This window comes from Oncorhynchus masou, chromosome 6 (assembly GCF_036934945.1).
Source record: "Oncorhynchus masou masou isolate Uvic2021 chromosome 6, UVic_Omas_1.1, whole genome shotgun sequence".
Classification (NCBI taxonomy): Eukaryota; Metazoa; Chordata; class Actinopteri; order Salmoniformes; family Salmonidae; genus Oncorhynchus; species Oncorhynchus masou.
Window position 1 is genome coordinate 37,807,146 of NC_088217.1, and position 20,690 is coordinate 37,827,835.

The 20,690-nt window shown below is 43.3% G+C and overlaps 1 protein-coding gene across 1 annotated transcript in view; it reads right to left on the reverse strand.

The window, feature by feature from the left end:
• LOC135542026 (multiple epidermal growth factor-like domains protein 6) overlaps positions 1–20,690 on the reverse strand; it is an 87,205-nt gene that overhangs the window by 12,053 nt on the left and 54,462 nt on the right. Inside the window, exons 5-10 of the mRNA XM_064968606.1 lie at positions 11,814–11,936; positions 3,950–4,072; positions 2,617–2,742; positions 1,155–1,277; positions 922–1,044; positions 675–812 (exon numbers count right to left, since the gene is read on the reverse strand). Of these exons, the coding sequence (XP_064824678.1) occupies positions 675–812; positions 922–1,044; positions 1,155–1,277; positions 2,617–2,742; positions 3,950–4,072; positions 11,814–11,936 (756 nt within the window). The remainder of the gene's footprint in view (positions 1–674; positions 813–921; positions 1,045–1,154; positions 1,278–2,616; positions 2,743–3,949; positions 4,073–11,813; positions 11,937–20,690) is intronic.

Genomic DNA, 20,690 nt, shown 5'->3' on the forward strand with positions numbered 1-20,690 from the left:
CTCTAGACTGACTGGTAAAGGTTCAACTCTAGACTGACTGGTAAAAGGTTAGTCCCTAGACTGAATGGTAAAGGTTAGGCTCTAGACTGAATAGTAAAGGTTAGTCTCTAGACTGAATGGTAAAGGTTAATCTCTAGACTGAATGGTAAAGGTTAGTCCCTAGACTGACTGGTAAAGGTTAGTCTCTAGACTGACTGGTAAAGGTTCAACTCTAGACTGACTGGTAAAAGGTTAGTCCCTAGACTGAATGGTAAAGGTTAGGCTCTAGACTGAATGGTAAAGGTTAGTCTCTAGACTGAATGGTAAAGGTTAGTATCTAGACTGAATGGTAAAGGTTAGTCTCTAGACTGAATGGTAAAGGTCAGTCTCTAGACTGAATGGTAAAGGTCAGTCTCTAGACTGCCTGGTAAAGGTCAGTCTCTAGACTGAATGGTAAACGTTAGTCTCTAGACTGACTGGTAAAAAGTTAGTCTCTAGACTGAATGTTAAAGCTAATCTCTGGACTGAATAGTAAAAGTTAGTCTCTGGACTGATCTGAGCTGAATGTTAAAGCTAAGTCTCTAGACTGAATGGTAAAGGTTAGTCTCTAGGCTGAATGGTAAAATTTAGTCTCTAGGCTGAATGGTAAAATTTAGTCTCTTGACTGAATGGTGAAGGTTAGTCTCTAGACTGACCAACACAGGTCTTGAGGTCCTCCTCCAGTCGGTAACCCTGGTTACAGCTACAGACAGGGCCGCCGGTGGAGTGCTGGCAGTGATGGGAGCAGCCTCCGTTGTTGCTCTCACAGCTGTTGACGATCTCCATCTCAATTCCTGTCACACAGAAACACATGAGATGACACTCCGATTACTTCTGGTTGAGATATTTCAGATCATGTCAAATAATGAAAGCCATGGAGATGATTATAGGAGCCAAACTCACGGTAGCACTGGCGTCCGTCTGCTCCCAGCTCGTAGGCAGTGTCACACACACAGGCGAAGGAGCCCAGGGTGTTTTGGCAGCCATGAGCACAGCCCGTCTGCTCCGACTCACACTCATCAATATCTGGGACAGATAAACTAAGTGTCTATACAGATCTATGCTAGAACTTAAATACAGAGACATGATTGGTCCTGTATGAAGAGTAGTGCAGTAATCAACAGATCTGTTTTTACCCTCACAGGTCTTCCTGTCCTCTGCCAGCTTGTACCCACTTCTACATTCACAGTGGGCCTTGCCACGATCAACATGACAGTCATGCTGGCAGCCACCATTCTTATCTAGACATGGATTCTCCACTGTAACACAGGAGACAACGATTGATGTTAAGAGCGCTTTATCTTGACGAACATCAATTTCTTACAAACACAATCCTTGTTGAATTTTTTCAAGGACATTTATCTAAAATGCAGAAGTACATCTCATACGGTATACTGAACAAATAAATACTGACATAACCACTCAAGACAAAGGCCCAAACTCTACACTAGGCTGAGTACTTTTCTGCATAGTTGTGCCTGCAGAAATTAGAGGAAGCTGGTCCTGGCCAACCATTACAACGTAAAAACGTCTAAAAGACAGTTCTTATTGTAAAATAAAAATCCCCCCTCCCTGAGAGAGAGAGAGAGAGAGAGAACGAACGAGAGAGAGAGAGAGAGAGAAAGAGAAGAGAAAGAGAAAGAGAGAGAGAGAGAGAGAGAGAGAGAGAGAGAGAGAGAGAGAGAGAGAGAGAGAGAGAGAGGGGGGGAGAGATGTCTGCTGCCCAGACATTCCATGGCTGAGCTTTGTGTTGCCAGAATATAATGTGAACTAATGTTGAGGGAAAACATGAAAGATGAGTGACCACTTCAAATTGGGGTCTGATTCACAACAATTTAAGGTATCATCTCCTGAATGGAAGGAAGTCCAACTTAGACATCCTGTTGAACATGAATTATTGGCAGCTATGAATGTACAGTGTTATGACAAACCCTTGGACCTAAAGGACACCTTGGATTCTCAAATACCCTTCCCTTAACACTATAAATAATGGCTTGTATCTTGCCTCTCCCCTCTCCATCCATCCATCACATTGCTATTTGGGACTGGCAGAGTTACAGCTTGAAGCTCCTCCATGGTTATCTGTCTTTATTATCTAGCTGCCTCTCTGGGTTACACGTCACGATTAGTTTAATGTCCGTATCAGGCTACTGTCTCTCTTAGCTGCCTGTCATTCAACATGCACTGAAAGCTGCTCTCTGTGTCTGCACTCATGATTACCTCAGACTATGATCAGTAATGTAGCCCATATTTGTGGTGAAAAAGAGAAAAACACATGTTTTGTGACGTTACAGCCTGTCAACTTGCCCACTCTGCAGTCTTTCTACTAAACATACTTCATCTGCAGTTTCCCATGTCAAACCTGAAGCCCAACAGTACACTGGGAGAAGGAAAGGAAACTACATGCAATGTGACATGGGAGCTTATTTCTTATTTGTTTGTAATTGGTCAAACTGTTGTTTTCTCACAAATGACCTCACCTTGAGGGTACTTCAGTATTTGGCAGGTGCTTGGATATATTTCATCACCTGTGAGTGAGTGTACATGTGCTGTCAGGTACACAGTAGTTAGCAGGGGCCAGTGGATGAGGATACTCACATTTGCAGTGCTTGCCATCTTCAGCCAGCACATATTTGTCTCTACAGCGGCAGCGGAAGGCAGCAGGGGACTGCTGTACACAGAAATGCTCACATCCTCCATTACTGATTCCACATGACTGGACAGCTGGACACAGACAGACAATACATTTACAGAATACATGTTGAGAGAGGGCACTGTAAACACTGTTCTTAAGTTCCTTTTGAGTTTTGAAATGTATTCTTTCAGATATAAATCTGAATGGAGCGAGGCTTCGATCCTTCACTCTGTGTCCTCTGCTGTTTCTGAAAGGCTGCGAGCTCAGAAGTGCTACCAACACAAACACTGTGCTAAATACCTCAGTGAATTGTTCTGCTCTGACCAATTAAAGATCCATCATCATGCCTGTAAGGCCAATAATCACATAGACAGCAGATGGAAGGTCCTCAATGGCGGAGGACACTCCTCCTGAGCTGATGAGGTGAAGCCAGAGAGCCAGCACACTGCCTGATCTCTGCTTTTTACATGTCTCTTTCTCTCTCAGTTAGCTACAGCATCTCTGGATGAAAACACCAGGCCCAGCCTCTGATTGACCTCCTCCTCTAATGGTGTTTTGATAAACTGACTGACTGGACTTTATTCATCCACATGCTCTGCTTGTTAAGACTGACCTCTCCAATCAAACCATATGGTGGATATAAAAAAATAACTGATATGTTGAATTGATATGGGAAGACATCTGGTGTTCCTTTCCTCTACTGCCTCTGTGGCTATTGGTATGCATCTCTCTCTCTCTCGCTCTCTCTGTCTCTCGCTCTCTCGTTCTCTCTCTCTCTCTCTCTCTCATCCAGTGGTACAGCACAGTTCCCAGCCAGCCGTCAAGAGAACGATATGCAACCTCACAAATAAGCATCAACCCTGAGACAGTCCACTTGAGCACTGTGATTATTAGTGCAATCAGTCATTATCACCACACCGCGGCCGTCACACAACAGGCAGTCAGTGACAGGGTCCTCCTCTCTATCCTCTCTCATATCATATACATTGTCTTAAAGCCAAGAAAAGCAGCATACATTTCCATTCTAAACGTCAGAGATGACGCTCTGTTTACATTCCTTGCTGTGCAAGTTGAGACTGAGAAAGACGATCTTTTCAACTGAACTGAGACCTTTCTATACTGTAGTCTGATTCAGAGGGGTTGGGCTAAATGCAGAAGACACATTTCAGTTGAATGCACTCAGTCAGCTTTCACTGACTTAAATGACACAATATGTTTGTGGTTTATATATCATGATGATGAGGCATGACATAGGGTTATCAGGTTCATGGGCCGCAGGTTGCTAATGTTACTCACCGATGCAGGTGCGTCCATCCACATGGAGTCGAGAGCCTGGGTTACATTCACAGTGATAGGAGCCCCTGGAGTTCACACAACCGTGCTGGCAGCCCCCGTTGTGGACCTGGCACTCATCAATATCTGCAGGGCCATGACCACACGCGCACATGCACACACACACACAAAATTAGAGCAATTGTCCTAAATGCTGTCTGGTTATCAGCAAAGTACTCCAGGAGAGTAAACTCCAGAAAGATTCCATGACCTGAAAGGTGAATTTAAACACAGCTTTAGGAGAAAGATACGCTCCTCTAAGAAGGAGAAGGAAGATGGATGAGGGTACAGATCCTCCGCCAGGGCATCAGTGGCCAATCAAATCTTCCAGGTGTAACAACTACTGAACTTTTAAATTCCCCACAAAATTCCTTTACTCACTCTCTCAGTCTCAGGGACATGGCTCATGTAAGGGTCAAAGGTAAACCAAAAGGTGTCCGCCAGACCCACAGTGAGATCAGAGGTGGCCCGTTCTGTTTGGTGGTGTTGGTGGTGACAGACATTCTGTCTGTCACCACCAACAAGGCAATTAAGACATTAATCCCCATGAGACAGTCGACAAGAAAATACAGTACATCAAACTGTTGAAAACATTCCCTGTTCACACATTACTTATCTATCTCTCTCTCTCTCTCTCTCTCTCTCTACCTCTCTCTCTACCCCCCCTCTCTCTCTCTACCTCTCTCTCTTTACCCCTCCCTCTCTTTCTCTCTCTACCCCTCTCTCTCTCTCTCTCTCTCTCTCTCTCTCTCTCTCTCTCTCTCTCTCTCTCTCTCTCTCTCTCTCTCTCTCTTTCTCTCTTTCTCTCTCTCTCTCTCTCTCTCCCTCTCTCTCTTTCTCTCTCTCTCTCTCTCTCTCTCTCTACCTCTCTCTCTACCCCCCTCTCTCTCTCTCTTTCTACCTCTCTTTACCCCTCCCTCTCTTTCTCTCTCTACCCCTCCCTCTCTCTCTCTCCCTCTCTCTCTTTCTCTCTCTCTCTCTCCTCTCTCTCTCTCTCTCTCTCTCTCTCTCTCTCTCTCTCTCTCCCTAACACGCAAGCATGCACACATGCACAAGTTTAGTATAGTAATTATATTAGGGATGTGAATCACTATGATGTATTTTGGGTTGTCAGCATATTGAAACGTTAAAAGGTGAGTGTGAACAGTTCTGGTTGGTGCCAGCTTAAATAACCGCGGCAGAGTGAGTTATGAGCTGCTCAGATGAGTTCAGTAAGTCCACTCACAAAGCATTTATTTTCAAAAAGAAACTATTTCAAGAATTCAGCTGTACCTCTGTGAATAAACTAAAGGGAAGAAAGGAAGACGGTTTCTGTAACGTTACCCCCTCCCATTGTTCGCTTCTTATTATGTCATTGTGTTGTGCCTTGCGTTGTGAACATTACGCAATTGTGAAATCATGTGTTATGCACTGAAGGCAATTCGAGGTGTAATATTCAGCAATAATGAAGATGCATCACACATAAAATCCCCCATAACAACAACACACTCCTCAATCAGAACAATAATGTACTTATTGTGGCTAATGTCAATACACTGTCATGCTGGCACATCCTCTTTTACAATGGTAACTTAACTGTGCCTAACATGATCAAGCTTTCTCTTTTCATGCACTTGGAGCCATGGAGGAGGAGATGAGATCCAGAGAGACAGTACCAGAAGGAGAGAGCCCAGAGAACCCCCTCCCCTTCCAAAGCCCTGACTGGTGGCACGCTATGAGGGATCTGGACTGGTACAGCTGTGCTCCATCGCCATCATTACACGCTAACCTAGAGCTGTCTGGCTGTCTTACATGAAAGCAGCCAGAAAGACAAACAAACAACCTGTGACCACCTCCAGAACAGCAATGATCACAGTGGGCCTGGGATTCCGGGAGGGAACAGCAGCCCTCCCCTGGGGATACAGTACCCACACAGTGGAGGGGGAGATATTATGTAGATTTGTTCTTGGCCTGGCTGCTTGTAACAGAGCACATGTAAATACTGTATATTCAGAACCCCATTTTAGCCAAGCCATAGTGTGCACTGTGCAGTGGGTTAGAGAAGCATGCAACTATCTCAGTCCTTACTGTACTGTACATTCTACACCAGCAGTATTCCTCATCTCTAGCTCTGTCTATAGGTGACCCCATCCACTCCTATTGGAGGCACCTCAGGACATGGAGTTCCCACATCTTTTACGATGGTGTTTTGGGAGAGAGTACATGCCCTACACATTACACCAATTCAGCTCCAAACTGCTGCCAAACTTCAGCTCGGTTCCATTCAGGAAAGCTGGCAGGCATACTGTAGGAGTGCTCTCTTTTCCGTCCAAGCAGCCTGCTTTTGTTTGGTTTTGGTTTTTAATGAAATCACTCCAAAGATGTGGAGCTTTCCCGGTGGACTATAGCGCACTATAAAAGCCTTCCAGGCTCGTTTCCATGTCTAAAACATGACCCCACAGAGAATGGAGCCAAAGCCTCAGCTGCCACTGGCTTACAGCAGCCAGTAGGCCAGTACCCACCACAGCCTTGATCACACTGTTGTCTTCCCTCTTCATGGAAAAAAAACAGTTTGGGATATTTCCATCATTTCTGCAATCAAGCATGAAATCGACATGGATTTCTAGCTGATTCTCAGTTCTGTGATATTAAGCAAAAGCAATAAACTAGATGGTAATTATCCATTAAGAAAAATTGGTGGGACTTGCTTTAACTCTTTACAAGTAGTTTTGTGGTAGTGGAAGACGTTTTAAATGTTTTACATTTTGTTTCTGTGTGTGTGTGTGTGTGTGTGTGTGTGTGTGTGTGTGTGTGTGTGTGTGTGTGTGTGTGTGTGTGTGTGTGTGTGTGTGTGTGTGTGTGTGTGTGTGTGTGTGTGTGTGTGTGTGGGTGGTTGGGGGGTTGTTTGTGTGTGTGATTGTTAGTAGTTATTGCTATTCTGATTTCAGATTTTAATATCAGATTAGACCAAGGTGCCATTCGCTTTACGTTTTTGTCTATGACATGTTGTTGAGAAAAGTGATCAAAGTACCTGATTAGTGTCAAATGTCACAATTGTTACTTTTTGTTTAATGATTCAAACATGATTATTGTAATTTGAAAGTTCTAATAAGTTCCATGACAGTTCATTCAACAGTGGGAAGTTGGCAAAATGAGTTGATGTAGTTACTAAAACAGCTGTACCTCTTGATTGGTAGCAGAGAAGTAGACCAAGACATCATACCCTCTAAATCCCTTGTCTAAAGTGCTGGGAAAACGGTCAAAACGGCAGTTGTTTGAAAAAAATTAAGACAAAAAGTTGTTGATGCGTTTACTAAAAGAGCTGTGTCATTAGATATGTAGAAGATATTTCGGTTCCGGTTCCAGATTTGAATAGCAGAGAAGTAGACCAAGATGTCATACCCCCTACATTTTTGTCTAACTTGTTGAAAAAAGTGGTCAAAATGTCAGTGGTTTATAAAAAGTTACAGAAAATGTTGTTGATGCGGTCACTTAAACAGCTGTAACATTTGATCGGTACCAGATAATCATGTTATTATTTCAGTTTTGAATAGCAGAGAAGTAGAGGAAGATGCCATACACTAACATTTGGTGTAAGTGTTTGGCAAAGTGGTCAAAGTAGCTGATGTTGCATTTACAGCGAATGGAAGTTGGAAGTGATGACGTCACAACGGGGAGCTTTAGAATGTTGAAAAAAGACACACTAAAGTGAATGAAGAGGACAAAAAGAAAGACAAAAACATGATAGTTTAAATAATATCAAATGCAAGCACTATTCCAGACATTTTACATTTTGAATGGCATTTCTAACTTAAACGATATAAGACAGTGTTTACCCAAACTCAGTCCTCGGGACCCCAAGGGTTGCACATTTAGTTTTTTGCCCTAACACGACACAGCTGATTCAAATAATTGAAGCTGGATGATTAGTTCATTATTTGAATAAGCTGTGTAGTGCTAGGGCAAAAAACAAAACGTGCACCCCTTGTGGTCCCGAGGGCCGAGTTTGGGTAAACACTGGTGTAAGAGGAGTAGCGTGCAGAAGAAGAAGAAGTATGATGAAGATTTTATTTTTTGCTTCGCAAATCCCACCTAAATAGATTCATGGTGCATCTCATTAATGGCACCAGATACTGTGTGCATGTACATGTAGATCAGTGATCCTGGCCACCTAAACCTGGATATGACTGTCTATCTTCCAGAGCTGCAGTCATTACTTTTACTGACAAGATCTGTCATATTTGTGTAATTATTACCAAACATTGGTTATCTCTCCACTGATAAGTGGAAGCCTCCCGTGTTCCGATCTTCTACTGAAGTCATGTGGGCAGTGCCAGGCTACACACAGGGGCACCGGCCTCGACATCGCCACAGTAGGAGTGGACTGATAACACTGAGAATCTGTCTGCTTTGCCGTGCAAGACATGACATTAGACATGATGTACAATAATACACCTGTGATCCAACTGAAAGTAATGTTCAGGCCTCGGTCTAATGGTCTGGATCAAAAGATTCTTTAGAGGAAAGCTTTACCCAGATCAACTCTTAATCATAAGGTATCTTTTTCGTTCAGTTACAAGGACTCCAAGCCAACAACAGTGTAACAGTCTGTACCACCACATGACATAAACCCACTGAGATATCATTTACAGGCAGTATTGTCCATGCAAGGGTAGACATAACCACATAAATGTGGAATGTACTGTAGCACTCACCTGGTACATGATACCCAATGTTGTACCCATTGTATGCATGGAAGCAGTTAGGCATATAGCAAATCCTTCTATGATAGCGGTGGTACAAATTGTTAGAGCCCAAGACTGGTTCAATATGTGCCCCAAAACACACCACGAGGACCATCAACCATCCTGACAACGCCATAACTAAGAACTACTAATATATACTTAGCCTCATAGATTCCAAAAAGGTCTTTATGCCCCAAAAATACTAAGATAAGCCCACATGCAATATAGAAAATTACAACTAAAATACTGAGCTTGAGATACTGTAAAACGAGACAAGAACTTATAAAATAATCACAAACTCTGTTAAGATTTTTCTTTCCAGTCACATATTGTGAGGCAGAACAACTTCTTGCTCCCTCTGCCTCTCTTGATTTGTCCTCCCTCCCCCTGTTTCCCTCTCTCTTTTTAATGTATCCCTTCTTCCCTGACTCCTCCATCATGTCTGTCTCCAATGTCCAGCACGTTAAAGGCCCTCCTCTTCCCCCTACTCCTTCTCCACCTCCTCTCCCCCTTCTTCTCCCCCTCCTCCCCTCAAGGTAGCCCACATGTCCAGGCCCATGATCACACATGTAATTGTATTTTGACAGAAAATACATTATCCTGAGTGTTAAAAAGCCAATATAAAAAATGAGAGTGATTTATGAGTACAGTTGCCGATAATTTTCCTTCCACTTCAAAGCCTCATGTATGTGAAAGAATGTGATAGATTTATAGGACATGGCATGCAGGTACTATAAGGAATGTAAAACTTTTCTTTTGATATTGAAATGTATGTAAGGAATAATCGCCAAAGTACAAGGGTACAATTTGATATTTAGAAACCTAACATCAGAGAGACAAATGAATCTTGCAGTGACCCCATCTACTCAGGAGCTCAGGGCAGAGACTCTTATCCCTTGCCAACATATACATCTAAGCAGTGGAGTCTGGACCAAGACAGGTCTTTATATAAAGAACTTTGAAATACTCTGAAGATGCTTTAACACTATATATGAGAGTTATTTCATGCACTGCTTTACAAAAAAACACTAACTGTACTGCAGTAGCCGCATTACATACAAGCATCTCAGAAGAATCATCAAGCCCAGACAGAAAACCGTAAACTGATCAAGTGGGAAGAACACACACACACACATACAGTCACAATCACACATTGACACACAGACACTCTTTATCTCACACATGCAAACACACAGGCAGGTAGCCTAACGGCTAGAGCATTGGGCCAGTAACTGACAGGTCGCTAGTTCGAATCCCCAAGCAGACAAAGGAAAAAAAGATTGTTGATGTGCCCTTGAGCAAGGCACTTAACTCTAATTGCTTCAGGGTCTCTGTTGATAATGGCTGACCCTGGCCATGACACAACTCTAAGGGGAGTTGGGATATGCAAGAAAACCCATTTCCAATTCACACATGTGTACAAAACATACTTGCATGTGTGAAGAAGGACAAATATAAGCACCCACACATATAAGTGTGAACATCTGTGTAATATCTGGAAAGGGCTGGCAGAGATTTCAAACATAAGTGGGCAATGCCAGGGAGACAGTGGGAGCAGGCAGCAATAAGATAAGCATGAAAGAGGATAGGTCCTTTGAGCCCTATCAGTAAAATAAAGACCAAATGCAATAAATCCTGTCTGGATAACACATTCTATCAACACCCCTCCCTGTGAGAGACCGTTACTTTAAATGCCGTGCACTCACTAAACGAGACATTTATTATGTGTTGGTTTTGGAGAGAGAGAGGTGTGCCTCAATCTGCCTATAAAATGTTTCTACGCATTCACACACCACACACACACTCAGTGTCCAGGCTGTGCCAAGAGTGGGCTTACCCTCCCAACCCTGCAGTGCCCCTCTGCCCTCCGACATGCAGTGGTCATGACCGGGAGAGTGTTGACACGGCTATACCCAGCTCAGCATGCGACTGGTTAGTGTTGGCATACCCCTCTCTGATCTGAACCATTCACATCAGCACTGCTCATTCAAAACAAAGTACCAGCCAATAATAAGATCAGGAGCTTTAAAAGGGCAACAACTCTATGTTCTACATTTCTATTTTCATTTCAGATTTTTGTTTTTCTTCAAGACAATGAAGTTTAAATAAGATTTTCATCATTACAGGGAAATCCAATAACATCCAATAGCTGAATGGCTTTGAATAATAAATATTCATTATAAAAAGCCTTTGCCAATGCAGCGATGAGTGTGTTGTCTTCCAAGTCTGTTTACTTTCTTCTTTCACTGAGACAGGGACAGGGACAGGCCTGTAGACATGCCACATCTCAGACAGCTCAGCACTGTCTATAGATATGGGCAGCCATACAGTAGGAATGCACTCACCATCCCTATGGGGTTAGCTATTCACATACACTACCATTCAAAAGTTTGGGGTCACTTAGAAATGTCCTTGTTTTTGAAAGAAAAGCACATTTGTTGTCCATTTAAAATAACATCAAATTGATCAGAAATACAGTGTAGACATGGTTAATGTTGTAAATGACTATTGTAGCTTGAAATGGCAGATTTTTTAATGGAATATCTACATCGGCGTACAGAGGCCCATTATCAGCAACCATCACTCCTGTGTTCCAATGGCACGTTGTGTTAGCTAATCCAAGTTTATCATTTTAAAAGGCTGATCATTAGAAAACCATTTTGCAATTATGTTAGCACAGCTGAAAACTGTTGTCCTGATTAAAGAAGCGATAAAACTGTCCGTCTTTAGACTAGTTGAGTATCTGGAGCATCAGCATTTGTGGGTTCGATTACAGGCTCAAAATGGCCAGAAACAAAGAACTTTCTTCTGAAACTCGTTAGTCTATTCTTGTTTTGAGAAATAAAGGTTATTCCATGAAACTGCCAAGAAACTATTCCATGAAACTGGCGAGACACTGAATATCTCGTACAACGCTGTGTACTACTCCCTTCACAGAACAGAGCAAACTGGCTCTAACCAGAATAGAAGGAGGAGCGGGAGGCCCCGGTGCACAACTGAGCAAGAGGACAAGTACATTAGAGTGTCTAGTTTGAGAAACAGACACCTCACAAGTCCTCAACTGGCAGCTTCATTAAATAGTACCCACAAGTGAATGGACTCACCTTGGCAGGTCCTGCCGTCGTCCTTCACCTGCTCACCAGAAGGACACTTGCAGTAGAAGCTGCCGATGGTGTTGCAGCACAGAGCCTCACAACCGCCGTTAGTCTCCTCACACTCATTTACATCTGACAGGGACACACAAACAGAGACCGGTCAGTCACCCAGCAACATACATTTCATTGGTGTGGCAGACTTCCGGGTTAAGCGAGCAGTGTGATAAGAAGTAGAGCGGCCAGGCGGGTCATGTTTTGTATGACTCGACCTTCGTCTCTCCAGAGCCCATTTAAGGGAGTTGCAAGGATGAGCCAAGGTTGTGATTCATGGAGAAAATGGGGGTAAATAAAATACATTTGTGGCCATACCACCCTGAACACACCTGATCTTGGTACCTAAGCAGGGTTGGGCCTGGTTAGTATTTGGATGGGAGACCACATTTTTTATAAAAAATAATGGGACATGAAGAACCCCAGCTCGTCTCTTGGTAGAGCCAGTAAGCTGAATAACTTCCCTCCAAACCACATTAAGTAGAAACAAGCTTTCTCTTTGATTTCTTGTCAGATAGAGTTGAACTCCAGTGTCTTACAGGGATGAGTTTGGGTCTGATTTTTGAGGTTTGGAACAGCTGCTTCAATGCTTACGGAAAGTCATGACAGCAATTATCAGACCATAATATACAGTTTCCATCTTTATGCCTTTTCTCTCTCTAAATGTCCAACAGCATGAGGTTCAGCTGTGTTGTACAACAACATCTTCACTTTCCAATGTAAGAATAATGGCTCTCTCTGTAATCCAATTTGGGGCATCAGATTTGTATTAAAACCATATAATGGAAAATATTTATGATCATACCCTAATGTGAGCAGTTTTGACATACAAACCTTATTGTGAGTTTTCATGCAACTAACAGTCTCAAATATGCATCATAGATTGAACATAACCACAAACTTCCAAGACACCAGATCAGATATATTGGTAACCATGAACAGAACCCCTGCCAGCGTCTGCATCAGCACATTAACACAGCACACACAGGTCTTGTGTGAGTCAGACGAGAGAAACTCAGAAATTCAGCCAATAGAAACCAGAGAACCAGAGAGTTTGCCAATCACATCATGGCTCTGAAAAACCACAATCTTTCTTTCTCATCTATATCCCATACACAGCCTGTCAGCGCTGTCATTCAACTGACCATACATTCTCTCTCTACTTCACAGTCTTCACACACTGACTCAGATCCTGATCAGGTGCTGACAGAAACACGATGTATCTTTAGTTGGAAAAGAGAACACCCAAAGGTCATTCAAATACAGTACAAGCAGGGTCTTGATAACCGTAAAATAATGTAACTGTGAAGGAATGCTACAGCGCTGTGAGGGAATGGATGAGTTAGTGGAGCGAGAGAGAAGGGGAGGAGGAGGAGGGTATTTGGGTTGCACTCCTAATCATTTCATAGCCCCCTCTATGTCCATAAACAGAGGAGAGTTACGGAGCAATCCTGGGACTGACGGGGGAAATGGAGGCTAGTTGTTTTCCTGTTTCAAATCAAATCAAATCAAATGGTATTTGTCACATGCGCCGAATACAACAGCCCTTAACCCACAATGCAGTTTTAAGAAAAAAAAGACATGTTAAGTAAAAAATAGATAAGTCAAAAATAAGAAATAAAGGTAAAAAATAATTCAAGAGCAGCAGTAAAATAACAATAGCGAGGCTCTATACCTGTGGGTACCGGTACAGAGTCAAAAAGGGGGGGAGGGCAATGCAAATAGTCTCGGTAGCCATTTGACTAGCTGTTAAGGAGTCTTATGGCTCGGGGATAGAAGCTGTTGCGAAGCTGTTGCGTAAACTTGGCGCTCCGGTACCGCTTGCCATCCGGGAGAGAACAGCCTATGACCGGAGTCTTTGACAATTTTTAGGGCCTTCCTCTGACACTGCCTGATATAGAGGTCCTGGATAGCAGGAAGCTTGGCCCCAGTGATGTACTGAGCTGTACATACTATACTACCCTCTGTAGTGCCTTGCGGTTAGAGGCTGAGCAGTTACCATACCGGGCAGTGATGCAACCAGTCAGGATGCTCTCAATGGTGCAGCTGTAGAACTTTTTGAGGATCTGAGGACCCATGCCAAATCTTTTCAGTCTGCTGAGGGGAAATAGGTTTTGCTTCAGTGTATTTTTTGTGCATTCAGCCACAGCCAGCACAAACCAGCCAATTACAGACCTCGTATTTCTCTCCTAGTTTATGACATCTGGAATGTGTAATGGCCGAAACACTGGGGTTTATTTCCCCCATTCACCAAACATTAAAACAAATACCTCATTTGTAGTTAAATGAATGAGATATGAGCTGGAGATTTATAATCTCCCTTACGAACTTTAAGCATCTGTCAGCTCATAGATCATTGCACCTGTGCATAGCCCATCTGTAAATAGCCCATCCAACTACCTCATCCCCTCTACTTGCATATTCATCTTCTGCATATCTATCACTTCAGTGTTTAATTGCTAAATTGTAATTACTTCACCACTACGGCCTATTTATTGCCTTACCTCATTTGCACACACTGTATATAGCTTTTTTCTATTGTGTCATTGACTGTACGTTTGTTTATTCCATGTGTAACTCTGTGTTGTTGTTTGTGTCGCACTGCTTTGCTTTATCTTGGCCAGGTCGCAGTTGTAAATGACAACTTGTTCTCAACTGGCCTACCTGGTTAAATAAAGGTGAAATAGAAAATGTAAAATATAATACAAAGCACACATCTATAAGGTAAGGACAATTGTCCACTCAGGGTGTTTCTCTCATCTCAATAACATCATAAAATAATGTATGCCATTTAGCAGGCGGTTTTATCGGAAGCCACTTAGTCATGCGTGGATACATTTTACATTTGGATGCTCCCGGGAATCGAACCCACGTATTAGGAAGCCATTTCTGTTGCCCTGGTGCTGGAGATGTGTTTTTCTGAGGAAGTGTTGTATACAGTAGCAACACATTTAGGGGGATTATTTTATAATATTATACAGCAAATTACAGGTCTGCACAGAACAGGATGAAAGGCCAGGGAGGGATCCCATTGATCATCATTGAGCAGGAATGCAGGCAGGGCAGACCCTAGTGGTAGCTCAGGGGAATAACACATTCCTGTCTCTTGGCTGTGAACAGAATGTGACCTGCAGGTTGAGGACATGACTCCGGGGCCCCGGTGGAGCCCTTGTTGTTTTCATGTCAGTTTGTACGGGGTCAGGAAGAGTGGGACTGGGGGCCTGTATTCCCCTCCCCCTGAGGCCACAGGTGTGTGGCTCCCAGGGTTCATGCTGGGTCAGGGTCACGGTCATGTGTATTTCTGCTCACTGGAAACCAGGAATGCTGAACTACTATGGGTCAAGGTCCTGTAAAATGTTGCTCCCATGTTTCATGAGCTGAAATTTAAAAAATCACAGAAATGTTCCAAATGCACAAAAACCTTGTTAAGTTCAAATTTTGTAGACAAATTTGTTTACATTCCTGTTAGTGAGCATTTCTCCTTCGCCAAGATAATCCATCCACCTGACAAATGTGGTATATCAAGAGGCTGGTAAAACAGCATGATCATTACACCTTGTACTGTCGACAATAAAATGCAACAGATGTTTCAAGTTTCGAGGGAGCATGCAATTGGCATGATGACTGCAGGAATGTCCACTGGAGCTGTTGCCAAAGAATTGAATGTTAATTTCTCTACCACAAACTACCTCCAACATCGTTTTAGAGAATTTGGCAGTACGTCAAATCGGCCTCACAACCACAACCACGCCAGCCCAGGGAGGGGGGTGGGGTGGGGGATGGAGTGGTGCTGAGGAGTATTTATGTCTGTAATAAACCCCTTTTGTGGGGAAAAACTCATTCTGATTGGCTGGGCCTGGCTCCCGAGTGGGTGGGCCTATGCTTTCCACCCCTGCCCAGTCATGTCAAATCCATAGATTAGGGCCTAATGAATTTATTTCAATTCACTGATATTATATGAACTGTAACTTATATGAACTGTAACTCAGTAAAATCTTAGAAATTGTTGCATGTTGCGTTTATATTTTTGGTTCAGTATAGATACTCACTAGCGCATGTGAGAGACACACTGAGTGTACAAAACATTAGGAACACCTTCCTTATATTGAGTTGCACCCCCTTCTGCTCTCAGAACAGCCTCAATTCGTCGGGACATGGACTCTACAAGGTATCGAAAGCGTTCCACAGGAATGCTGGCCCGTGCTGACTCCAATGTTTTCCACAGTTGTGTCAAGTTGGCTGGATGTCCTTTTGGTGGTGGAGCATTCTTGGTACACACAGGAAACTGTTGAGCGTAAAAAACCCACTACCATACCCCGTTCAAAGGCACTCAAATAGTTTGCCTTGTTCATTTGTCTTGTCCATTCACCTTCTGAATGGCACACATACACAATCCATGTCTCAATTGTCTCAAGGTGTAATAATCCTTCTTTAACCTGTCTCCTCCCCTTCATCTACACTGGTTGGAGTGGATTTAATAAGTGACATCAATAACAGATCATAGGTTTCACCTGGATTCACCTGGTCAATCTATGTCATGGAAAAATCAGGTGTTCTTAATGTTTTGTACACTCAGTGTAGTGTATACCCTGATTGTCAAAGTATAACAACATTTAAGTAGGGAGAAGCCAAGATGTGTAACCCTACGCCAGCCATGTATTTACTATTCATCACCAAGAACAATGAGAAAGACTCTCTCACTGTCAAAACAGGTCACACGACGATGAACCCAGTGACCTCTGAAATCATGAGTGGGTCGCCTTGTGATTGGTGCACAGGCTACACCCACACCTGACTCCAGGGGTCAGCAGTGGGATGCTCTTGTCTCCAGTCCTGGTACAGGTAACCTCCATCCACAATGGACCCACATTACATTTACATTATCTCAGTGCTTTGACCCAACATAAGAGAAACACGATAGCAATAAGCTACTGTCCTACACGTGAAGCTGAAGATTCAGTCTTGTATGAAGGATGCTTTAGCTACTTTTTCTCTACCCCTGACATATGTATTGGGGACAGACAGAGATATATGATCATTTATCCAGATTAGTTACTATGATGTTGGAGTATTCCTGTTTCTCTGGTAAAATGTCTGGTAAAAATGTAATCTAGTCACTGGCACTGTGTGGAGCTCCATAGAGTCAGAGCCACCAGCCACACATAGACTCACTGTATTATAGTACTGTAGGACAAGCTGCCAATGTAAAGGAAAGTCTTTTCTCTCAGGTGGTCATTGGAACAGTTCATTGGGCATATCATGCACACTGATCCAACATAACCGTATCCTGAATCTGCTCCTAGAACCACTATTCATACACTTATTATTACTACTGGGGCAGCAGGGTGGCAGGTAGCCTAATGGTTAGAGCGTTGGACTAGTAACCGAAAGGTTGCAAGATCAAATCCCTGAGCTGAGAAGGTAAACATCTGTCGTTCTGCTCCTCAACAGGCAGTTAACCCACTCTTCCTAGGCCGTCATTGAAAATAAGAATTTGTTCTTAAAATAATAAACTACTGAACAACAGCTACTTCTACTGCAACCAAGTTGTAAAAAAAGCATTGAAAATCAATGAAGGCTGACTTAAGCACACTTCCTGTTGAAGAGAAGACCCTTTTGAACATGATCAATGCCATCCCCACATGCTTTGTTCATTAGACAGTGTCCTCTTCCCTGGCCCAAAGCCCAGAGATCATGAGCCCTAGAGTGCAAGTGCATTTCCTATGAGATTATGATCCCTAGACAAGGTGGGCTGTCTGAGGGCCCAGAGGCCTGGCCCAGCTTGCCCATGCTCCAGGTCATGTTTAGAGGCTGGAACTCAGAGCCAATCGGACTCAGGCAGGCATGGAAGAATACACAGCTATAATTACACATGATTGATGTCTGTGTATTGGTGACCCGGAATGAAATATGAGGCAACACAGTCCCCTAGGACTAATGGTATAGCGTGACATGGAATTTAGACACCAATACGCCATAGTTAAGTTAACCCCCTGTCCCAAAATAATCAGCCTGTCTAGACAGAGGGTTCTGAATGCTCAGAAAAACAGCCCATTTTTCAGAAGGGTATGAATAAACCTCTGGTTCTGGTGCACAGGAGCATATAAACATGTGTACGTCCACACACGTACGCGCCAGCATGTGTACACACACACACACACACACACACACACACACACACACACACACACACACACACACACACACACACACACACACACACACACACACACACACACACACACACACACACACACACACACACACACACACAAAACAACGGTCTGTGTTCTCTGCTCTAGCTGTGTGTTCAGCTGGATCTCATCAGGGCTGTCCCTACACAGTGGGAAGGCCTCAGTGAATTGTCCGTCCTATGGTCCATACCATAATACATTTTAACAGGCCACCAGCTGGACCCCCAGTGAATCTGTCCTCCATATACTCACGACTCATTTATTTTTACTGCCAGCCTGTGGCTGCTGGCAATCACTCGGACACACACAGCAGCCCCCAGTAATATATCATATCACTGAACGTCTGTCTGCCCCTTCACTGTGTTCAACTCAGCAGGATATCTATACATTATACAGTACATGTACTTATACTGTACAGCCACAAGTCAGGGCTCAACGTAATCTATGCTGCCTTGTCTATTACTACTTAAGTGAAAAATGAAACAAAAACAACACAAATATGACAAATCTAAATTGTGTATTTCCCAGGAGTGGATATTCTGTTCCGAAACAAATCTGGGAAAAAAGAACAGAAAACAAACACTCTTTAACTAATCGCTACATTCAAAAGTGTTTTGTGATTAACCCGCATGTGAGAGCTGGGATTCATTCGTGGGCTGTATTTTGCGACTTCCTGTGATAAGGACTACAGCCAATGTTCCCATGGGGCCTGGGTTCATGTCTGAGTCGGACCATAGGGGTCTAACACTAACACAGCACCGTACTGCAGCTGGGACCAGGGCCAAAGACAACCACCAGGCCCTGATCCTATCTCCAGGGTCACAGGCCGGAACATTTGAGCATTCATCAAGGGGAAGCCATCGATAGCCCTGGCCTGTTTCCTCTTAGGTTCCAGATCTAAAAACCTTCTGCTTTCATCTGCTTGACTCCTCATCCAGCAGAGCTACTCAGAGCTGCATTCACCAGGGGACAATCTAAAATGAAGCCTGGGACACCAGCTCATAGGCCTCAAAAAGGAAAGGTCTGAGAGGCAGGATATTAAAACCGATGATGACTGAGGAGATTGGAGGGTGATCTCTTGACTAGGCCAAGTATTTGAACATGGCGGTTTATGAGAACATGTTGTTAGACAATGTTAGGTATGAACGTACCTTAACCCTCCGTGGACTTGTATGCCATTCCACGAATACTACAGGAACTGACAACTACTCCAAATGGTTTGTGACCTTTGACCTCTAGTATAAGTGTAAGTGACTCTTGAACTGTTTATTGTAGAGGACACGTTTCCTGAGAGTGTCATAAAGGTCGCATGAGAGAAATTCAGAAAAAAATGTTGATCATAACCTTTACAAATGCAACAGATCTCAATAGATTGAAGTTGCCTACAATAGAATTTCACCCTGAACCAATTCAAAACACACATTATCCTAGTCCTTTAGCGTCCCAGTACAGCACATCAGTACTATTCCATGTTTCGATGGCGTCTTTGTTGGAAGAGTTATGACAATCCATTTAGGTCTGTTTCCTTGTAATGCCTCCCTGCCAGACTGCTGTCTCACTGCTATCTAAATATTTAGAGAGAGTGAGAGCTCAGCCAAAACAGAAGACCTTAAGGGTGCAGGAAGACCCTTTCACCTTCCGTTTCCATGGACACGCATATACAGGTGAGGCCAGAACTGACACTTTGACCAAGGATGGATGACAGTGTTTTGATACTGATCATCACATCCACCAGCTAAACCAACCTGTCACTCTGTTACTAGCCGGTGGAGACAAGAGATGACTCATAAATGTCTGAAATAAATATCAGGCATTAAAGTAAGTATGGCAAGATTCATCATTCTTTTTTGAAAAGAGTCTGCTCTGCATTTCTGACCAGTATGTTTTGCTGAGAGAAGGTTAAAGAGAGTTGGATGGAGTTAATGATAGACAGGCAGAAACGTGGAGAAACCAATCAAATTATAGATGGTTGGATATCAATTCTATTTAAGAGGTTGATTTATTTAACTAGGCAAGTCAGATGAGAACACGTTCTTATTTACAATGACGACCTACCCCGGCCAAACCCTAACCCGGACGACGCTGGGCCAATTATGCTCCGCCCTATGGGACTCGCAATCACTGCCGGTTGTGATACAGCCTGGAATCGAACCAGGGTCTGTAGTGACGCCTTTAGATTGCTGTGCCACTCAGGACCTATACATAGTACAAGTTGTTTTACCTCTCCTAAAACACTGTCCCCTGCTGTAGCCACAGGTCTGTGTGAGATGGCTTCCTGCGGTGGTTTTGAAACAGAACATCTATAGTCAGCATAGTTATTTGGTGGGGACATATCCTGGTCCTAATCTTCATAGTTATCTTTGTTATTCTGTTTGATAAGGAACACAGTCCAGAGACACTACTGTTTGTGTGGGTGACCTAATCCATAACTCATTCAGGATGGAAAAATGATTAATGAACTAGATAAGCCTGACAAGTATACTATAGCTTCGAGTTTGTGTTAACTCCTCATTCCTCTACACACAGTACAGCTATTGACTATCTAGCTGCATATATTTATCTTGACCCTAAACACATAGAATCCTGTCATAGGTCCCATACCTACCAGAGAACCAAACACAGTGGAACCTATCGCTTAATG